Raw genomic sequence first — 19,568 nt, 5'->3', positions numbered from 1 at the left:
AACTTTTGTAAATACACCTATTTAAAGTAGTGAGTCACTGGAGCAAGCAGGCAGAGACGGGGAGTGGCTGGGTGAGTCTTGAACACAGCATGAACCTCTCAGATATAGGGAAGAGTCACACTCACCCAGGCAAGCTTAAAGCATTTTATATACTCATCAAGAACAGAGAAATGTGTTTTGTTTTTTTCTCAATGTGGCAAGAACAAGAACAATACTAAATACATCAAGAGAAACTCCACTGCAGAAGTCCTGGGAAGTCGTCACTGCAGCACATGTCACATTCAAATTTCTGACCAATCAAACTATAGTTCTTGGATACCACACAAGAACAAAGTTCTGCCCAGATGATGGTCAATAACAGAGAAATTTGTTCCCTCTCCTAGTCAAGGTTGTTATAGTTAACTAAAACTAATGAAATAACAAAAACTAGAATTGAAAAAAGTTTTAACTGAAATAAAAATGATTTAAAAAAAAATAACAAACTGTAATTTGTGGTTACAAAACTAACTAAAATTGCAGTGAAAATGTCCTTCGTTTTCATCTTTGTCAACTTTTTTCATACGTAAATCTTTTTGGTTGATATGAAATCTATTTCATCTATCTGGTTTTATGACTTAATAGCCTTATTGGGGCTGAGATGGATCAGACAAAGGAAATAAAGGCAACATTTATTGTGACCTTATTGAATCTCACACCTAACAAATACCCCGTTACAAAAAAACTAAAACTAAGCATTTTCCAAAATATAAAAACTCATTAAAACTAGCAAACTCACTCTAAAAACAAATTAAAACTAACTGCAATTGAAAACAAAAAATCACAATGAAATTAAAACTAAAACTAATGAGAAATCCAAAACTATTATAACCTTGCTCCCAGGGCTGCAAGAGCAAAAAGACATCATGCCCTGGGAGAGAGAACACATTTCTCTGTTCTTGCAGAGTATGTATTAGCCTTTAGTAGTGGTGTCCTAGGTTGGCTTTCAATCACAACATTACAGAAATATTCAAATTGGCTATGTTCTTATTGTGTTTGTTAATATATTTAATATTGGCTTTAGAAATCCAGCTGCAGCCGGGCTCTAATCTCAGAGCATAAACCCCTCGAGGGGCCTTGTGCAGTAAACATGCTGAATAATTCATTTAACTTCCCATTAGGGCAACCATTTAAAACCTACACCAAGCAAATGAGTATTTCAACATTTTGGGAAATAATTTAATTTAGATTTTTGCCCTTATTCTGAAAAACAGACAATGGAGGCATCCAAGAGAGGACTTTTGTGGTGTCATCTTTTCAAACATGGGGGCACCAAGAAGGGGTTAGATTAAGGAAACGGACACAAAGTTATTTAAAACTTTATTTTTAAAAATGTATTTATTTATAAAACAATTTTGTCGTATTCATATCATAGACTGAATGGCTATGTAGTTACAGTATGACTTTAATGCTGCCGCAATACCAAAAAGACCAGTGAAATGTGAAACAATAAATATTAAGAAAAACGAGTTATTCAGATGCAGTAAACTTCTGAAGAAACAGCAGACACCACTTGTGATAAACATCTGCTGTTGCACAAATTTTCACATACTTGCAGCTGTGACTTTGGCTTCCATTTACACAATAAGATAAATATCAGTTTAGAGCCTCTCTTTGCTTCTGCTTTTTCTCTGATAAAAAGCTTTAACAACCGGATCAGGAAAGAGAGAAGAACCTTATCAGCATCACCAGTTTGTGCTCCTCAACAACAGAACTGCTGTTTGTCATCTTAGCAGAGTAAAAAAAATGAAAAGATGGATAGCAGCACTTCCCTCTCGTATCTTGTTAGCTCGTCACCAAATTTCTATTTCTACACTTATTCAGTAAACAACCCTCATTCCAGAAAAGTTGGGATGCAAATAAAGCAGTGTGATCATTCCCCAATTCTATTTTCTTGACATTAATTTAATATTTAAATGTAAAAATACACCCACTCTGAATTTGATGCCTGAAATATGTTCCAAAAAATGTTTCTTTATTCTTCTAAGCCCACTAGATGTGATCTTGGTTTAAAGAAAAAAGACTTAAGCGATTGTAAATTGAGTATTCTTTCAGCCCTTTGTTGAACAGCAGTGTTTCCACTAGGGGGAAAAATGGCCACCGAGAAAAGTCCACTCACTCTGCGTGTCTCCACTACAAGTTAGCCCCCAGAGGGATTTTGAGACTCTGGAGGTGTCGTATAGTTTTCACCGTCGCTAACTGTGCACAACGTCAGCAGCTGAAAGCAGCATGGCTAATTATGCACAGAGTCTCCACTGATCATAAACATAGTGATTGTGAATTAACGGCATCGCCAACTGCGCACAGAGTATCTGGTGCTTGTTGTAAACAAACAGAGATCGCTAAGTGAACACCTCCTGTAGCAGCAGCACATACACACTGTACTGCTACAGAGCTAACTGTAGCTAACAGCCTCTGGCTCGTTAGCGGCTCAGTAAGAAGAGTAAGAAGGAGTTGCTGGATTTGTCTCCAGTCTGAAAAGTCACTAAATTTAGCAACAAAGTCGCTAAATTGGGAACACTGCTTCACCGGCTTTTACAAATGGCGTGTGTTGTTGTGGCGTTGAGTACTACGTCACATCCTGCTTAGCGATCTATCCAATCAGTAACACAGTAACACTAATCACTTAGAGTGCCTCAGAAAATGAAGAGATTAGCACATCACCAGTAACGGGATATTTTCACAATTGGGTATGAAAGGAGCATCATGAAAAGCTCAATTGCTTACAAGCAAGGATGGGGTGTTTGCTCACCTCAAATAATAACTGTTTAAGTACATTTCTTAAACAATTGCAAGAAAGCCTCAGATAATCCAGAGAAATCTCTATCCATAAGGGGCCAGGCTGAAAAATAACATTGGATCCCTCACTGACATAATTGTGTGGGCTCAGGAACATTTGGGAAAACTTGTCGTCAAACAGTTTGTTTTGGACAAATGCAAGTCTGTTCAAGACTTAACACCATGCAAAGAGAAAGCCATATATACCAAAACCTAGAAACACAGGCAACTCCTCTAGGCCCAGGCCCAGAGTGTGCTGTGGTCTGAAAAGTCCATCATGGACACTATGTTCTCTTTCACTAGAGAAGAAATGGACCAACCAGACTGTTACCAGCTCAAACATCATGTATGGGGGTGTGTTAGTGCCCATGGGTACATCTGTGAAGGCATCATTAATGCTTGAGGGTACACACAGGTTTATGAAACAACATATGCTGCCACCCAGAAGCCTTTTTTTCCAGGGACGTCTTGCTTATTTCAGCGAGATAATACCATTATATATTATATTATGCACTTGTTACTAGAGGTGTGAGTCACCAGAGGCCCCACGATATGATTTTGTCCCGATATATTATTGCGATTTTAAGCATTTTGCGATACAATATATTGCGATTTAACTGTTTAACTGGATCATCAATCTCAGTCTATTCATCTCACTTCAGTCTTTTTATTTCTCCACAATGAGAGTCAAACCCACAGACTGACCAACAAAGTATTCAGTCAAACTGAACTGATATCAAACATGTATGGACGACAACAACTGCAGCATTTTATCAAACTTTCAAAAACAAGCTTCACTGCCCTGTTTTTTGAATGAAACATAAAAAAATCCTAACTTTGCAGCGTTATTTCAACAACTTCCTGACATGATATCCTGACACACATGGTGCCTATAGATTCCTTAGATCTTCTAGTTTCATATGATACCATCTCCAGTATATTCCTAAAAGCGAGCGAAAATACTGACGGCCCGCTGGAACGCTAAATATCGATACTTGGCGGTCATGAATCGATATATCACCATGCAAAATATCTTTATTATGCTGTATTGATTTTTGCCCCACCTCTACTTGTTACAACAGCATGGCTTCAAAGAGTTATGGTTTCATCTGCATGTAAAAAATAAAAAAATTAAAAACTGAGAAAAAAAGCAAATAATCACACTGTTTCATTCAGACAGCATCCCAACTTTTCGGAATCATGGTTGTTATAATATGTAAACCAGACAGCTTGCGTGAGTTTTTTTAAAGCAGATTTACTTACTTTTGATGGCGCTAGACCAACTATTCCATTGCTCCCGTTCTGTTTGCTCAGCCTGCTAAACACACCTTGGATACACAAGGAATTACATTTAAATTCTTCTCACCTAACCGGGTAAAAAAAAAGTTAAAAAAATGTCACAAAACAAAAAACCCTATCTGGTTTATTCATCGGAGACTCAATAAGTGTTAATAATCTTCAATAATTCTACAATTTAGACTTTTGGCTGCTTTGCCCAAGGACACTTTGACTGGTAGCCTTCAAGTTACTTGGCGTTAACAAAATCCTTTCATCAAAATCCATTCATCCATCTGCTTTTACCAGCAGGAGAGAGAACACACAACAGCTGGAGAAAAGTACAGAAAAATATAATTAATCATTGAAATTTGTTTTGGTTTTGAAAAAAAAAAAAAATAGCAAGATGTAAAAAAAAAAAAAAAAAAAGACTCAAAAATCTGAATCCCCAGCTCACAGTTTATTCCACTTAGTCATCCCATTGATGAGGCCTGATCCCTATGAAAATATCTCTCACTATATAAACAGGCATAGTTAATCTTTCTGTACAGGTTTACATCTTCACACAGCAGTGTGTGTGTGTTGTCCGTGTGTGTTGGCACTGAGGCAGCAGGTGTGTATGTCACAGACGGAGCGCGGGGGCCGTTCAGTCGTCGATGAACGTCAGCCGGCCCGGCCCCTCGTTCTTCATCCAGCGGCGGTATCTCTTCATCCTCGGGTCTGTCGCCATCTTCACCTTCATCTCCTCCTCCTGCTCTTTTCTGTGCACCTGCCAGACACACGTCACCACGGTTACAGGGTCACTTCTTACAGCAGTTTGTTACAGATCACTTGGTCAGTTCAGTTGAATGTACATTACACACAGAATATAAACTCAGCAAAAGCAAAGTTAGATTCTTTTGGAACAAGGTTCATTTTCTGAGTTTTCATAAAGGATTCAACCAATCAGGTTACTTATGAGGATTAGACAATAGAGGTGTGAATCACTAGAGGCCCCATGATGACGGGGAACAAACTAAAAAGGAAGCTATCAGAAAGAAGATATTAACCCTTGTGTTGTCTTACTGGGGATTTCCACCCGGTGCGGAACGGCTGCGGTTTTGCTCCGTCCTCTGCTCGGCGTCAATTCCCACCGGGGGGCGAGTAACATACGGCTGCACAATTATGGCCAAAATGATAATCACGATTATTTTGATCAATATTGTAATCACAATTTTTTTTTTTTTAAAGATATTTTTTTGGCCATTTTTGGGCTTTATTGATAGGACAGAGTGAAGGGGGAGACAGAGGGGAAGACGTGGGAAAGGGCTCCGAGTTGAGTTCGAACCCGGGCCGCCCGCTTACGAGGACAATGCCTCTATGGTACGCGCTCTACCAGGTGTGCCACCGGGAACGCCCGTAATCACGATTATTAATCAAGATTATTCATCATGTTAGGGAAAACACCCGTATTTTTATTGCACTACTTTTAAACGAAAAATAGGAACAGTTTTTAGTGTCCGGTGCTTGTTGTAAACAAACTAACTGTTAGCCTATTAGCAATTTGCAGACTGGACGCTAAGGGGTTAACATCTCCTCTGGTTCTGCAGCTGGGAGAGACTGCTGCAGGAGGACTGTGCCGCTTCGACTCCTTAACAAGTTAAGAAGAGTAAGAAGGAGTCTCCAAAAGTCTCAAATAACAGCAGAAAAAGTCGTTGGATTCGTTGCCAGTCGCTTTTTTTGAAAAATTGTTGCTACGGACGTCTGAAAAGTTGCTGAATACAGCAACAAAGTTGCTAAATTGGCAACACTGCTTCGCCGGCTTTTACAAAAGGCATGTGTTGTTGTGGCGGCGAGTACTACGTCACATCTTGCTTAGCGATCGCTCGTTATTTATTTAGGCAGCTACATGAAACCTTAACTATGTGTTCGCCCCCTGGTGGTTGGTGGACTACTGGTGTAAAAAGTGCTTGATTAGATATGCAGGAGAGCCGCATTTTAAAATGGAAATATCGCCGACGATCAGGTTAATTTAATCGTGGCGGCCAAAATCGTGATCACGATTAAAATTTGATTAATTGTGCAGCCTTAGAGTAACGGCAGCGCAGCGAGCCAGCCGTATACACGCAAGATAACGAGAACACGATATAATCCTGAACATACAGAAGAGTGCGAGATCCCGTGATAAACTGTGTGTATAAAAACAGCTTACTTTGCTTCTTCGACGCTTCTTCGACATCTATCCTTATAAAAAGAATGTGTTATGTCACAAATGATTGTATGTTGTTCCCCTTCAACAATCAGTCTCTTGTCGTCCATGTCTCTGACCCTCTGAGACCCTTTGATTGATTGATTGCTGATCTGGTGCCCCGGTCATAACATAATGTTGATGTGAAGCAGTTTCAGGCTGCATGAACTGCGTATTGTGTTTTATTTTGAAAGGGGGCGGAAGTGTATTACGTTGAATCTGTGTCGGATTTCCTGTCTGGTGCGATCTGCTCTGTTGAGCTTGATGCGGTTTAGAAACGGCTCGCGGCAAAAATAGAAATGCTACGGATTGATAGCGCCAGTGATGTGCCAATGAAGCCTCATGAACCATTTTCATTATTTTCTGAGCCCACTAGATGGTGCTGTTGGTTTAAAGAAAAAGGCTGAAGCTATGGTAATTTTTCATACCATAAAAACCATGCATGCGTGCATGCACGTACACATGCACGCTTGATAAAAAATTATGTTTACACCTATGCAGTAGCTTTTTAGCAATAAAAATAAACCCCTTTAGTAAAACAGTAAACCAATAATGACAGGTGTTATAAAGGTGAGTTTTCCACTGATTAAATACAGTTTTTCTGCAGTATAAAGAGGGAAAACCTCGATTTTCACAAAGTTTGTGATGAGTGAAGGTTGTTTCTACATGCAAAATAGATTTGGGTTTAGTGAAGGTGGGTCATTTTTTGACCCTTAGGACAAGTAGTTAAGACGACACAAGAGTTAAAGAAGGATTAAATAATGGCAAACCTCAAAGTTTTCTTTGATCCAGAGCTGTTTGTCCAGGAATGATTGTCTGGTGTTTTCCTCCAGACTGTCAAACTGAGACTGAGACATCTTCATGTTCCTCCTGAGACAGAAAACAATGAGTCGGAGAACTTCACAGTGAGAAGACACTGAGGTATCAGGGCGTCTACTATACTGTATCTGGTTAAACTTTGTGGAAGTACTGACCTGATCATGTAGAACTTCTCCTCCTCTCCGTACTCCTCCCTGCAGATGGTGAAGCGATAAATCCAGGAGGCGTACCAGGTCACATAGTTGGTCAGGTAGTAGGGGAAGAGCACAATCTGGCACAGCAGGATGTCCGACAGGTTGGGCTTCTGGTAGCCTCCTTTGATGTCGATCTTGGTCTTGATGATGTCACGGATCACCTCCTCCTCCTGCTCCCGGATCTCCTCCTTGGAGCGGCGATTCTTGCCCTTCTCCTTTGTGCGGTTGAGGAGGCCCTGCTGCTTGGCGATCTCCGTGGCCTGGATGCGGTACTTGGGGACCGTTACCAGGTAGTTGATGGCCTCGTTGTAGCTGCTGTGCCAGCTGTAGTACTGGAGGAGGGACAGGAGGGTCAGAGGCCTCAGAGAACAGGCTTTACTAGAGGTTGGAATCAGCAGAGGCCCAATGATACCATTTTATCCTGATACTTAAGTCACAATACGATATTGTTGCGATTTTAAGCATTTTGCGATATAATGAGTATTGTTGTACAATATATTGCGATTTAAGTGTTTAACTGCATTTTGTGTCCACAAAATTAAATTCAATCAAGAATTGTTTTGTCCATTAAGAGAAAATTCTTAGTCTGTTCATCTCACTTCAGTCTTTTCATTTCTCCACAATGAGAGTCAAAGCCACAGACTGACCAACAAAGTATTCAGTCAAACTGAACTGAACTGATAACAAACGACAACAACTGCAGCCTATAGATTCCTTAGATCTTCTTCTTTCATATGATACCAGTATCCACCAACCAGTTAGAATAATTCCTTGAGTAATACTAGTTGAGCTGAGGCGATTTAGAAAGCTGTGACCTCATCACAATATAAAGTCTACGTGCTGAGCTTGCAGGAGAAGCACAGAGACTGCAGATTCAGTGGGGCACATCGTGTGAAATTAAAAAGGTAGAAAACTTCTTTGTCGTATGCGCCATGTAAGCATTTCTCATTGGATTAAAAAGGGGCCATCCTTCTATCCAGTATCCAGTTTTTATGATACATCAATGGTCCAGACTCGTATATATCCATGACATTAAACACAGCTTCAAATCGTAATAGTATCGCCATATTTTGTGTGGCAATATTATATCAATTCATGGCCACCAAGTAGGAATAGGAATATACTGGAGATACTGGTATTATATGAAACTAGAAGATCTAAGGAATCTATAGACGCCATATCGTCAGGATATCATGTCAGGAAGGAATAACGCTGCAAAATTTGGCTTTTTTATGTTTCAATCAAAAAAACAGAGAGCAGGGAAGCTTGTTGTTTTTGAAAGTTTGAAAAAATGCTGCAGTTGTTGTCGTCCATACATGTTTGATATCAGTTCAGTTCAGTTTGACTGAATACTTTGTTGGTCAGACTGTGGGTTTGACTCTCATTGTGGAGAAATAAAAAGACTTAAGTGAGATGAACAGACTGAGAACTTTCTCTTATTTGACAAATAAAATTCTTGATTGAATTTAATTTTTTGGACACAAAATGCAGTTAAACAGTTAAATCACAATATATTGTATCGCAATACTCACCATATCGTAAAATGCTTAAAATCGCAATAATATTGTATTGTGACTCAAGTATCGGGATAAAATGGTATTGTGGGGCCGATACGCTGATTCTCACCTGCTAGAACTAGAGCCAGTTAATATGGACGGAGTGGTGTTTAGAACATTTGGTAGTTTCTGGCTCTGGCTTGGTAGTTTCTGGAGGCTGTCTGTAGTCGTACCTGAAATATGGAGATGGCACAGATGGTGACCAGGATGACGATCCTGACGTCCACTTTGGGAGTGAGCTGTCGGCGGTAGTAGGTGTAATAGTGCTGGTAGTACTCCTCAGGGTGGTCCAGCATGTAGTCGTAGTCCCGCCGAGTTTCCTCATCCTGCAAACACACAGACACACATTATTTCTGCATTATACCTGCAGGCAGAGCTCACACAAACTCAAGAATCTATATTTTAAGTCTTAGTGGGTTTTTTTCTCTTCATTCCTGCAGGTGTTCTTCATATCTCTTTGATACACCCTGTTTGCTCTCAGGTGCAATTATTGCAGAGTAATAACTCTATTCTGTCTATGTGGCACTTCCCCATTGGACACGAAACTAAAGCAAACATTTGGACATCTGCATATACACATATCAGTCCTTCTGGTGAATATTAGAAGTTTATTTCCACCTCAGAGTGGAACCACATTTTTCTCTGGAAGAATAATCGAATCAAACAAAACATTTGTGCACATTACAACAAAAAAATACACATTGTTTTATGTCTGTTGTGCATGAATAAGAGCATTCTGCACATGTCACAACAAGAAAGTTTAACTAAAATCATTCTAATCAGAGAAAAATATGTAGCTGCATTTGTGGTGATCAAAAACAAAAGTTTACATCATGTCTTAAATGAAAATGTGTCTTTGCAATACAATATACTGAAAGAGATCCTTCATTTCAATCAAGGTAATGGTCCCATTCATTTGTCAGTGGCCTCGTATCCCCTTTGAGTGTTGAATGAAGCCATCATAAATTGACTTTTAATTCAGTTTTAAGGCACATTTTTGTGATACACGTTTTAGATCTTTGAGATTTTATACCATATAATCTAAGCAGGGGAAGCATGTTTAATCTGAGGCCTGGATCTTTGGTTATCAGACAAACAAGCTGAGCAAACACTGGCTACAGCTCAGCTCGGAGCACTCTAGGAGGTCACAAGCTTCAGAGAAACACTGCTTATTAACATGAACGCTTTTCATATTCAGTGTTTTTACAGATTTTGATCAGTGGCTCTTAGAGACGATGCTGCAGATAATTCATGGTAAAAACCTCCTGAACTGGAAGGAATCCTAACCAGGAGGAAACTACAGCAATAAAAACACGCAAAATAATTTATATTTTAGGAATTAGAGTGAAACCAATTTATGAGTTAACAGACATAACCTATCCCAAGATCTATCAATACATGCTGCCCAGTAGGGCTGGCCGATATGGACCAAAAGTCATATCCCAATATATTTAGGCTGAATATCAATATACGATATATCCGGATATTTTTATCCCAAAGTGAGAGCAAATGTTCAGTCAAAGTCAAATATGACATGTCACAAGTAGTTTTATTGAAACCGTTTATTTAAGTTAACATAAATACAGGAGAACCTTTTTTTTTTTAATCAAAGCTCCATAAAGTGCACATTTAGATTGAAAAATATCTAAATATATTTTTAAAAATAGCCTATGAAATAAAATAGGTCGATCTTTTCCTGAAATAAATGTATTTATATGAGAAAAGAATAACGAACATTACAAAATAACTAAATATGACAAACCAAAGTAAAGGCAGCATTTATATGTAAAAAAGGAGATTTTTTTTATTAAATTGATATATGCAATATGAATTTCATATCACATTTAAAAATATATCAATATATTTTTTATATCGATATATTGCCCAGCTCTAGTCATATGTGCAAAATCTGCACGTAGAAAATGCACGCAGAAGAAGTCTATTTTCATTCCAGGTCAAAAATGTATTCATAAATGGAGATTCTTTTTTCCCTTCTAAAGTCGGTTTTGTTCATTAATAAGAAAATTATAAAGATTTGGTATTTTTATTTTAAATAAAGTGGATAAATAGTACGCCATTAATGCAACGTCAGTCCCCATCATGCACGTTATATTAAAGAATGTAAATAAATAGGATGTAAATAAAATGAATCCTTAACGTGAGTATTACGGAGGAGAAAGTGCACAACAGTTGGCGCCACTCGATGAATATTACTGGAATATTAGAGATAATATTAGACACAATGGAAACATGAGGATCTTTAGGGACGAGTGGCTGCTGGAGTATCTCAATAAAAACTTCAGAGACTTTGACTGAACTTTTGCTCTCACTTTGCGATAAAAATATCTGGATATATATGTCGTAAATGGATATTCAAGCAAAATATATCGGGATATGACTTTTGGTCCATTTTGCCCAGCCCTATCGTGGGGCCTTTGATGATTCACACCTCTATTACCAGTACTGTATGCCAGCCCCTTCATTAATAACAAAAAATGATACATTTTGTATTTTTATTTTAAATAAAGTGGATAAATAGTACGCCATTAATGCAACGTCAGTCCCCATCATGCACGTTATATTAAAGAATATTAATAAAAAGGATGTAAATAAAAACATGCACAATGAATCCTAATGTGAGTATTACGCAGGCGAAAGTGCACAATGGTTGGCAACACTTGATGAATATTACTGGAATATTAGAGATAATATTAGACACAATGGAAACATGAGGAGCTTTAGGGACGAGTGGCTGCTGGAGTATCTCAATAAAAACTTCAGAGACTTTGACTGAACTTTTGCTCTCACTTTGCGATAAAAATATCTGGATATATATGTCGTAAATGGATATTCAAGCAAAATATATCGGGATATGACTTTTGGTCCATTTTGCCCAGCCCTATCGTGGGGCCTTTGATGATTCACACCTCTATTACCAGTACCGTATGCCAGCCCCTTCATTAATAACAAAAAATTATACATTTTGTATTTTTATTTTAAATAAAGTGGATAAATAGTACGCCATTAATGCAACGTCAGTCCCCATCATGCACGTTATATTAAAGAATGTAAATAAATAGGATGTAAATAAAAACATGCACAATGAATCCTAATGTGAGTATTACGGAGGCGGAAGTGCACAATAGTTGGCAACACTTGATGAATATTACTGGAATATTAGAGATATTATTAGACACCGTGTGCACTGGAATTGAGGATCTTTAGGGACGAGTGGCTGCTGGAGTATCTCAATAAAAACTTCACTTTGACTGAACATTTGCTCTCACTTTGCAATAAAAATATCTGGATATATATCGTATATCGATATTCAGGCAAAATATATTGGGATATGACTTTTAGTCCATATTGCCCAGCCCTATTGTGGGGCCTCTGCTGATTCACACCTCTCCTTTTAAGGTGGTATTAACAGTACCATATGCCAGCCCCCTCATTAATAAGAAAATGATAAAGATTTTGTATTTTTATTTTAAATAAAGTGGATAAATAATACGCCATTAATGCAACGTCAGTCCCCATCATGCACGTTATATTAAAGAATGTAAATAAATAAGATGTAAATAAAAATGCACAATGAATCCTAATGTGAGTATAAGTGCACAATAGTTGGCGACACTTGATGAATATTACTGGAATATTAAAGATAATATTAGACACAGTGGAAACATGAGGATCTGCTGAAGTGTCTAAATAAAAACTTTGAGACTTTGACCCACCTTTAACGTCTCGTACGCGGTCGCGATCTGCAGGAACTTCTTGTGTGCGGACTCCTGGGTCTCTCCCTCCGAACCGGGCCCTCCCTTCTTGATTGAGTCCGGGTGGTACCGGCGGGCCAGCTGCCGGTAAGCCCGGGCGATCTCCAGCTTGGGGGCCTCCCTGGTGACGCCGAGCACATCGTAGCAGACCTCCGTGCCGCAGTAGAGGCCCTCCACCAGCGCGGTGACCGCCGGCAGCGACGACACGGAGAAGAAGAGCACCGCCAGCCGCCACCAAGGCTTCACGGTCCGCGGAGAGCCACAAAACCCTCCGCCGCGGCACCGCTCCGTGGGCGCAGCCATCTCCGTCTACTGCCTCTGCTGCTGCTGCTGCTCCGGAGCAGGCTGCCCGTCGCACGCTGCCTGCATCACCAGGACGCGACGAGATGGAGAGATGACGAGGTGTTAAAGATCGTCAATACAACAGAGGGAGAGATGGTAATAAACTGGCATAGAGCATGGTTGTGTCCCTTCCAATTCTGTCTCTCAAATAAGAGATATCAGAGAAGTTCATTTTATAATTTTGCATAATATTTACCCAAGTGATAAATTGATTTCCAGGTTTGCTGATGTAGGCGAAATGTGCCCTTTTTGTTGAGATGAGCCAGAGACAACTTTACATTTATTTATTTAGTTATTTTAGTTGCCCATTGTCATCTATATTTTGGAGGGATATGGAAAAATTCATACTCGATAAGACTGGACAGCCCATCATTTTTGTCCCTAAAGATATAATCTAATAACAAAACAGTATATGCTTTAAAAAAAATCTTGTGCTTCTGATGGGTAAGATGAAGTTTTCCAAATCCCTCCCTAACCTAAGTGTTTTACAAAAGAATTTAAATTTTATATCGAGACTTTAGAGTTGATGTCAAATAAGAAATGTGAACGCACTCTGCTACACTTTAAAAGCTTTTAGTTAGTTTTGTAACCACACAATACAGTTTCAGTTAGTAATTATTTTTTTAAAAACTCGTTTTTATTAGTTTTTATTAGTTTTCGTTAACTGTTATAACCTTGGTGAGAGCCAGACGTTATGCGTGATGCCCTGGGTCTTGCAGTCTCTGGAAAGCAGCTGGGATTATCGTTCCCTACGTGTGACGTCTTGTATCGGTTCGGTTTACGACGTGCATTATCGCATCGATTCGATTCTGCACCTGGTTCATCTCGAACGAACCTACCGACTAGTGGCCCCCAGCACAGAACCGGACCGTGTTATGGTTACCGAGTTATCCCTCTGTCTGCATACACGATCTTTGTGTCAGGTAGAGAATGATGACGTGCAGTCAGTGGATGAAGAAGTTGTCAGATCCTTTACTTCAGTAAAAGTACTAATACCCCATTGTGACATTATTCCACTACAGTAAAAGTCCTGCATTCAAAACTTACTGAAGTAAAAGTACAAAAGTATCAGCATCATAATGTACTTAAAGTATCAAAAGTAAAAGTCATTCTACACGATTCCCGATTAGGGCGCAACTTTTAACGTTTTTACTTTTCGCGATTTCTCAAAGCTGCGAGACTACTTACGCGGCAAAGTTTTTACAGAAGAATAATCTATAATAATAAACATGAGCAATAATAAGAGATGCCTCGCTCCTAAGCCGTGGCACTAAAAATAGACCCGGTGAATAGTCGTTAGTGTGCTTTTGCAAGCAAGCACACAAAATAAGCCTGACATGTTTTGTTCTGCTGCACCCTCAGGTAGCCATTGATTGCTACGACATCCTGATAGAGAACTGTGTATTCAGAAGAGGCCATGACTGTTCAAAGAAAAGTAACATTCATAAATGACTGACATGTCAAATTGACCCTTTTCAAAGTTTTAAAATATAAAAATGAAAAATAAATAGTAAAAAGTATTTTTTCGGGATGAAACCTATTCTATTGGCTTAATAAGTGTAATCGACATATACAATGAAAAGGGTTCATTTCACATAACAATGCCTTGTAAAACCATTGTTAGTGATGTGCCAGTGAAGCCTCATGAACCATTTTCATTATTTTATAAACCCACTAGATGGCACTCTCTGTTCAACAAAGAGCTGAAAGCACACACAATCACCATTACTTCAGCCTTTTTCTTTAAACCAATAGCACCATCTTGTGGACTCATAAAATAATGAAAATGGTGAAGCTTCATTGGCACATCACTAACCATTGTATTTTATATGTAGGTATTTCCAATGTACATAAAAAAAGTTTTAACATGCATTTTTTTAGTGAATTATCTTCATTGAACCATGATCTACAAGAGGTAAAGAACACCATTGCACTGAATATTGATTGAGATGGTTAGTAATGGAGTTAATCATAATATAAACAATGTTTATTGGGATTTTGGTTGTCTGAGACTTTTGGATAATTAATATGCCCCAGGTCAAATTAAATTAAAATCATCAGAATCATCATTTTGTAGTTTATGTATCTAGATGGCACCATTTAAAGAAAAAAACAAGAAGTCAGTAATAGCCGTATATTTATATATATTCAATTATGATTTGGGGCATGGCTATCTTTGATTGACAGGTCACTAACAAGGCGAGCCTTCATCAGGAGAGAAGCAGAGCAATGCGTATCCACGGCAATGTGTCAATAAAGTTATATATAACGTTATATAGATATAAAAAAGGAAGTTTACCGGTTTGATCTCATAACTTTGACCCTTTCACTGTATTTTCTCTTAATGACAGTTTACTTGAACGTTTTGTTCAGTAAAAATGTCTTGTTCAGCGTTTGGTTGGACTAACAGACACTCCAAGGAGTCGCTGCTCCGTTTTCTGAGGTAAGTAACAAGTTTAAAGTAAGTTTTGTTTTTGTTTTTTTGCTAGCTAAAATGCACATCCCAGTTAATGCTAACATTTTTTTTTTTTTTTTTGGCCATTTTGTAGCTTTATTGACAGTAGAGATATTGAGAGTAAAAGGGGGAGACAGAGGGGAAGACATGCGGGAAAGGGCTCCGAGCCAGATTCGAACCCGGGCAGCCCGCTCACGAGGACTGGGCCTCTGTGGTATGCGCTCTACCAGGTGTGCCACCGGGAACGCCCCTAGTTAATGCTAACACGAATTAGCAGCAGCTTCTCCACAGTCCAGATATGGTCTGCTCCCCATATCGGAAACAAGATGGCGACGAGTGTAACGCTGAACTGGATGCTTCCAACGGGCCACAAACCAATGGGTGACATCACGGTCACTACGTCCATTATTTATACAGTCTATGGAGGAGACTCATGGGAACACAGAGAGCCTGTTTTCATTGAGATCATAGGATGGGCTCTTTAAAAATCACCATGAAAATTAAAATAAAAATAGCATAACTTTGCAGCGTTATTTCGACACGATATCCTGCCGCACATGATGCCTATAGATGCCTCAGATCTTCTAGTTTCATATGATAGCTGGATATATGGTGCTTGATGGTTTCAGACACAGTAAATAAATGAGCATGTGTGTTTTGACTGGCTTCTAGTGAGTGTACAATTACATGTTACTCCTTCGCATTCAACCCGTGTTTTCCCCAGATGTTGTACGTTGTACGTGTGGCACTGTGGTCCACCTGAAACAAACTCTGTAATGTAGGTTCTCCTCCTCGGACCCTCTGGAGAGAACCCACGCTCACACGGGGAGAACATGCAATCTTTAAATCTATTTACAATTTCTCCTTCTCAACATTAGCACCTGTACATATAGAAATGGCTTCACAGTAGTGAGCGGTGGTTGTAAATAAAAATAGTAGTGAGGCCTGGTGTGTAGCTCAGACTGACCTGCTGCAGTTTTCATCAGCAGTAGCAGAGTGACCTGAGGATCCTGTTACAGGGTCTCCCGCTGCTCAAGGACCTCACAGAAAACTGACCCCTGAAGTAGACAGAGGCAGTAACAGCTTGCCTGCTTGAGTATGTATTCAGAAAGTTTGTATTTGGTTCACTTGTTCAGAACAGAGACATTTGACATTCAGAGTTTACAAATAAATTTAAAATAAAGGGTAAAACTGAAGTCATAATGACTCACAGGTTAGTCATTGGACAGTTTTGGTGCTGCATTATTAGTCCAACATAGATAAATGAGGGAAAATCTAAAGAGTTTAATGTGCTGAGTAGGGCTGGGGGATATATTGATATAAAAAATATATCTATATATTTTTTAAAGTGATATGGAATTAGAACATATCGCATAAATCGATATCGTTTTTTTTTTTTTATATTTCTTTATATATAAATGCTGCCCTCATTAGGGTTTGTCATATTTAGTTATTTTGTAATATTCAATATTCTTTTCTCAAAAATCAAAAAGATTGGTTTACTTTATTTCATAGGCTATTTTTATTTAAGATATTTTTCTCTTTAAATGTAAAAAAAAAGGTACTCCTGTTGTTATACAGTATTTATGTTCACTCAAATAAACAGTTTCAATAAAACTATGTGACATGTCATATTTGGTTTTTGACTGAACATTTGCTCTCACTTCGCTATAGAAATATCATCTATATCGTATATCGATATTCAGCCTAAATATATCGGAATATGACTTTTGGTCCGTATCGCGCAGGCCTAGTGCTGAGTCATGCTGCACTTCACTGAGCCCTGTGGCTTTATTTATCATCTCGGTTGGTCAATTAGTTGTTTACAAGCATTAGTAGACCTCAGCTGGGTCTCATGTTTCATAAATCAGTCTATATCTCAAAGCCAGAGGGCTTTGCTGGTCTCAGATCAGTCTTTCTCCCCAAATAAATCGTCTCATAGCCCATACACTGAGATACACAGAATCTGTGTCAGAGAATTGAGAACGGTCTTGATCTGGTGTCTGTGGGCAGTCCTAGAGGTTAGGAATCTTACTTGTAACTGGAGGGTTACGGTTCTAATCCCAGGACTGATGGGTCAAAAACTGAAGTGCCCTTGAGCGAGAGCTTAGTAGGAGCTAGTGGTGGAAGAAGTATTCATATCCTTTACTGAAGTAAAAGTACTAATACAACACTGTGAAATGACTCCACTACAAGTAAAAGTCTTGCATTCAAAACTTACTGAAGTAAAAGTACCGAAGTATCAGCATCAAAATGTACTTAAAGTATCAAAAGTAAAAGTACTCATTATGCAGAATGGACCAACTTAGACTTTTTTGTATATTCTAAATATTACATTATTTGTATTGATGTTTTTATGTAAGCAGCATCTCAGTTTCCTCAAGAAAGAGCTCATTTAACTAATTAATATACTGTTATGAGGTTTGATTAAAAAAAAAAAAATCTTATCACTTTAAATGTATTATGGTTTTCATGTCACAAGTAACTAAAGCTGTCAGCTAAATGTAGAGGAGTAAAAAGTACAATATTTGCCTTAAAACATAGTGAAGGAAAAGTATAAAGTTACATAAAATGGAAATACAATTTTACCTCTCACATACACAAAAAAAACTATTTTTTTGTGAGTGTGAGAGGTAAAATTGTGTATGTGAGAGGGAAGAATAAATTATGTCCTATACTTCCCCTCTAAGCCAGCTCATTTAATTACTTAATATACTGTTATAAGATTAAATTTTTTAAAAAGTCTCACTTTAAATTGATTATATATTTTATGTTAAATCTGGACCTGAAAAGTGACTAAAGCTGGCAGCTAAATGTAGTGAAGTAATAAGTACAATATTTGCCTCTAAATGTATCAAAATGCAGAATGGACCCACTCAGATTGTTTTATATATTCTAAATATATTAATAGATTATTAGATAAAAACGAGAGTTTAAAAAAAAAAACGATAACTAACTGAAACTGTATTGTGAGGTTACAAAGCTAACTAAAACTAACTAAAATTATAGTTAAAATATCCTTCGTTTTCAACTTTTTTCATACGTAAACCTTTTTGGTTAATAGGAAATCTATTTCATCTATCTGGTTTTATGACTTAATAAACTTATTGGGCCTGAGATGGATAATAAACGGAAATAAAGGAAACATTTATTGTGACTTTTTAAAATCTCGCACCCAACAAATACCCAATTAAAAAAAAGAAAAAATACTAAAACTAATTAAAACTAGCAAACTTACTCTAAAAACGAATGAAAACTAACTGAATTTGAAAACAAAAAAATCAGAATGAAACTAAAACTAATGAAAAATCCAAAACTATTATAACCTTGACTCAAATAAAGTACAATTACCTCAAAATAGTACTTAAGCACAGTACTTGAGTGAATTTACTTAGCTACATTTCACCACTGGAGAAGTAAACTAGCATATTAACAATGAAGTTACCTTCCTAACCTCAAATTCTGCTTGGTAGTACTGGCCTCTGGACCCCCACAACACTACACCGCCAACTGATACAGGGGTAGAAGTTTCTGGGGGCGGAGCTTCCAGTTGGATCCTTGGCATGTTAATGTCTTCACTGCTGTGTTTTAGTGACTCTGGTTAGCTCACAGCTCTGCTTTATGATTGGCTTAGACTGCTGCTCTGTCTGCTGTTGTTGAGGCACCTGTTAAGTTAAGATTGATTTCCTTTCCGTGTTTTCATCCAATTCAAGTCACTTCTATATATTAACAGGCTGCTGGCTGGCTGCTCTCCTCGTGTTTGCCTCACCCAGGCACTAAATTTAGCGCGGCAGCTCTGGATCTTTGAACGTATGATGTAAAAATAGCAAAGGAGGGAAGTCCACTCACCACACAGTGTGCCCTGAATATCAAATGAGTGTAAGCTGTTTCAAGTTAAATGCAGAAACAGACTTCAGATACACAGCAGACAGACAGTTTAACTGTCAGAGACAAACAGGTACCTTCAAAGCTTAGCGACAGACAAGCCCAGAGATAGAGACAGACAGACAGCAGACAGACAGACAGACAGACAGCAGACACATACTCTACTTCAGCTTAAGGTGAACTGATATTGGTCACCGCAGGGGATGTAAACAGACAGACAGACTGTGT

General features: G+C 38.3%; 1 protein-coding gene across 1 annotated transcript; it reads right to left on the bottom strand.

Annotated features, from left to right (window-relative positions):
* Positions 1-4,148: 4,148 nt before the first annotated feature.
* dnajc25 (DnaJ (Hsp40) homolog, subfamily C, member 25) lies at positions 4,149-13,004 on the bottom strand. Its single transcript, XM_059358557.1, has 5 exons — positions 12,620-13,004; positions 9,059-9,211; positions 7,291-7,661; positions 7,087-7,186; positions 4,149-4,858 (listed from the first exon to the last, which is right to left on the bottom strand). The coding sequence occupies exons 1-5, from the start codon at positions 12,959-12,961 to the stop codon at positions 4,736-4,738; spliced, it is 1,089 nt and encodes a 362-aa protein (XP_059214540.1). The 5' UTR covers positions 12,962-13,004; the 3' UTR covers positions 4,149-4,735.
* Between the last annotated feature and the right edge of the window lie 6,564 nt (positions 13,005-19,568).

The sequence above is a fragment of the Centropristis striata genome, chromosome 19 (genome assembly GCF_030273125.1).
Source record: "Centropristis striata isolate RG_2023a ecotype Rhode Island chromosome 19, C.striata_1.0, whole genome shotgun sequence".
Taxonomy (NCBI): Eukaryota; Metazoa; Chordata; class Actinopteri; order Perciformes; family Serranidae; genus Centropristis; species Centropristis striata.
Note: the sequence above shows the minus strand (reverse complement) of the source record. Positions and strands in the feature narration are given on the sequence as shown.

Bases quoted from the DNA above. Each gene is read 5' to 3' on its own strand.
- dnajc25 (XM_059358557.1), bottom strand. From the start codon at position 12,961: ATGGCTGCGCCCACGGAGCGGTGCCGCGGCGGAGGGTTTTGTGGCTCT. The intron at 7,662-9,058 runs GTACGACTACAG...TCCCTCCTCCAG, and splicing joins GTGCCATCTCCATATTTCAG to TACTACAGCTGGCACAGCAG. The intron at 4,859-7,086 runs GTTTGCCATTAT...TGTGTCTGGCAG, and splicing joins GGATCAAAGAAAACTTTGAG to GTGCACAGAAAAGAGCAGGA.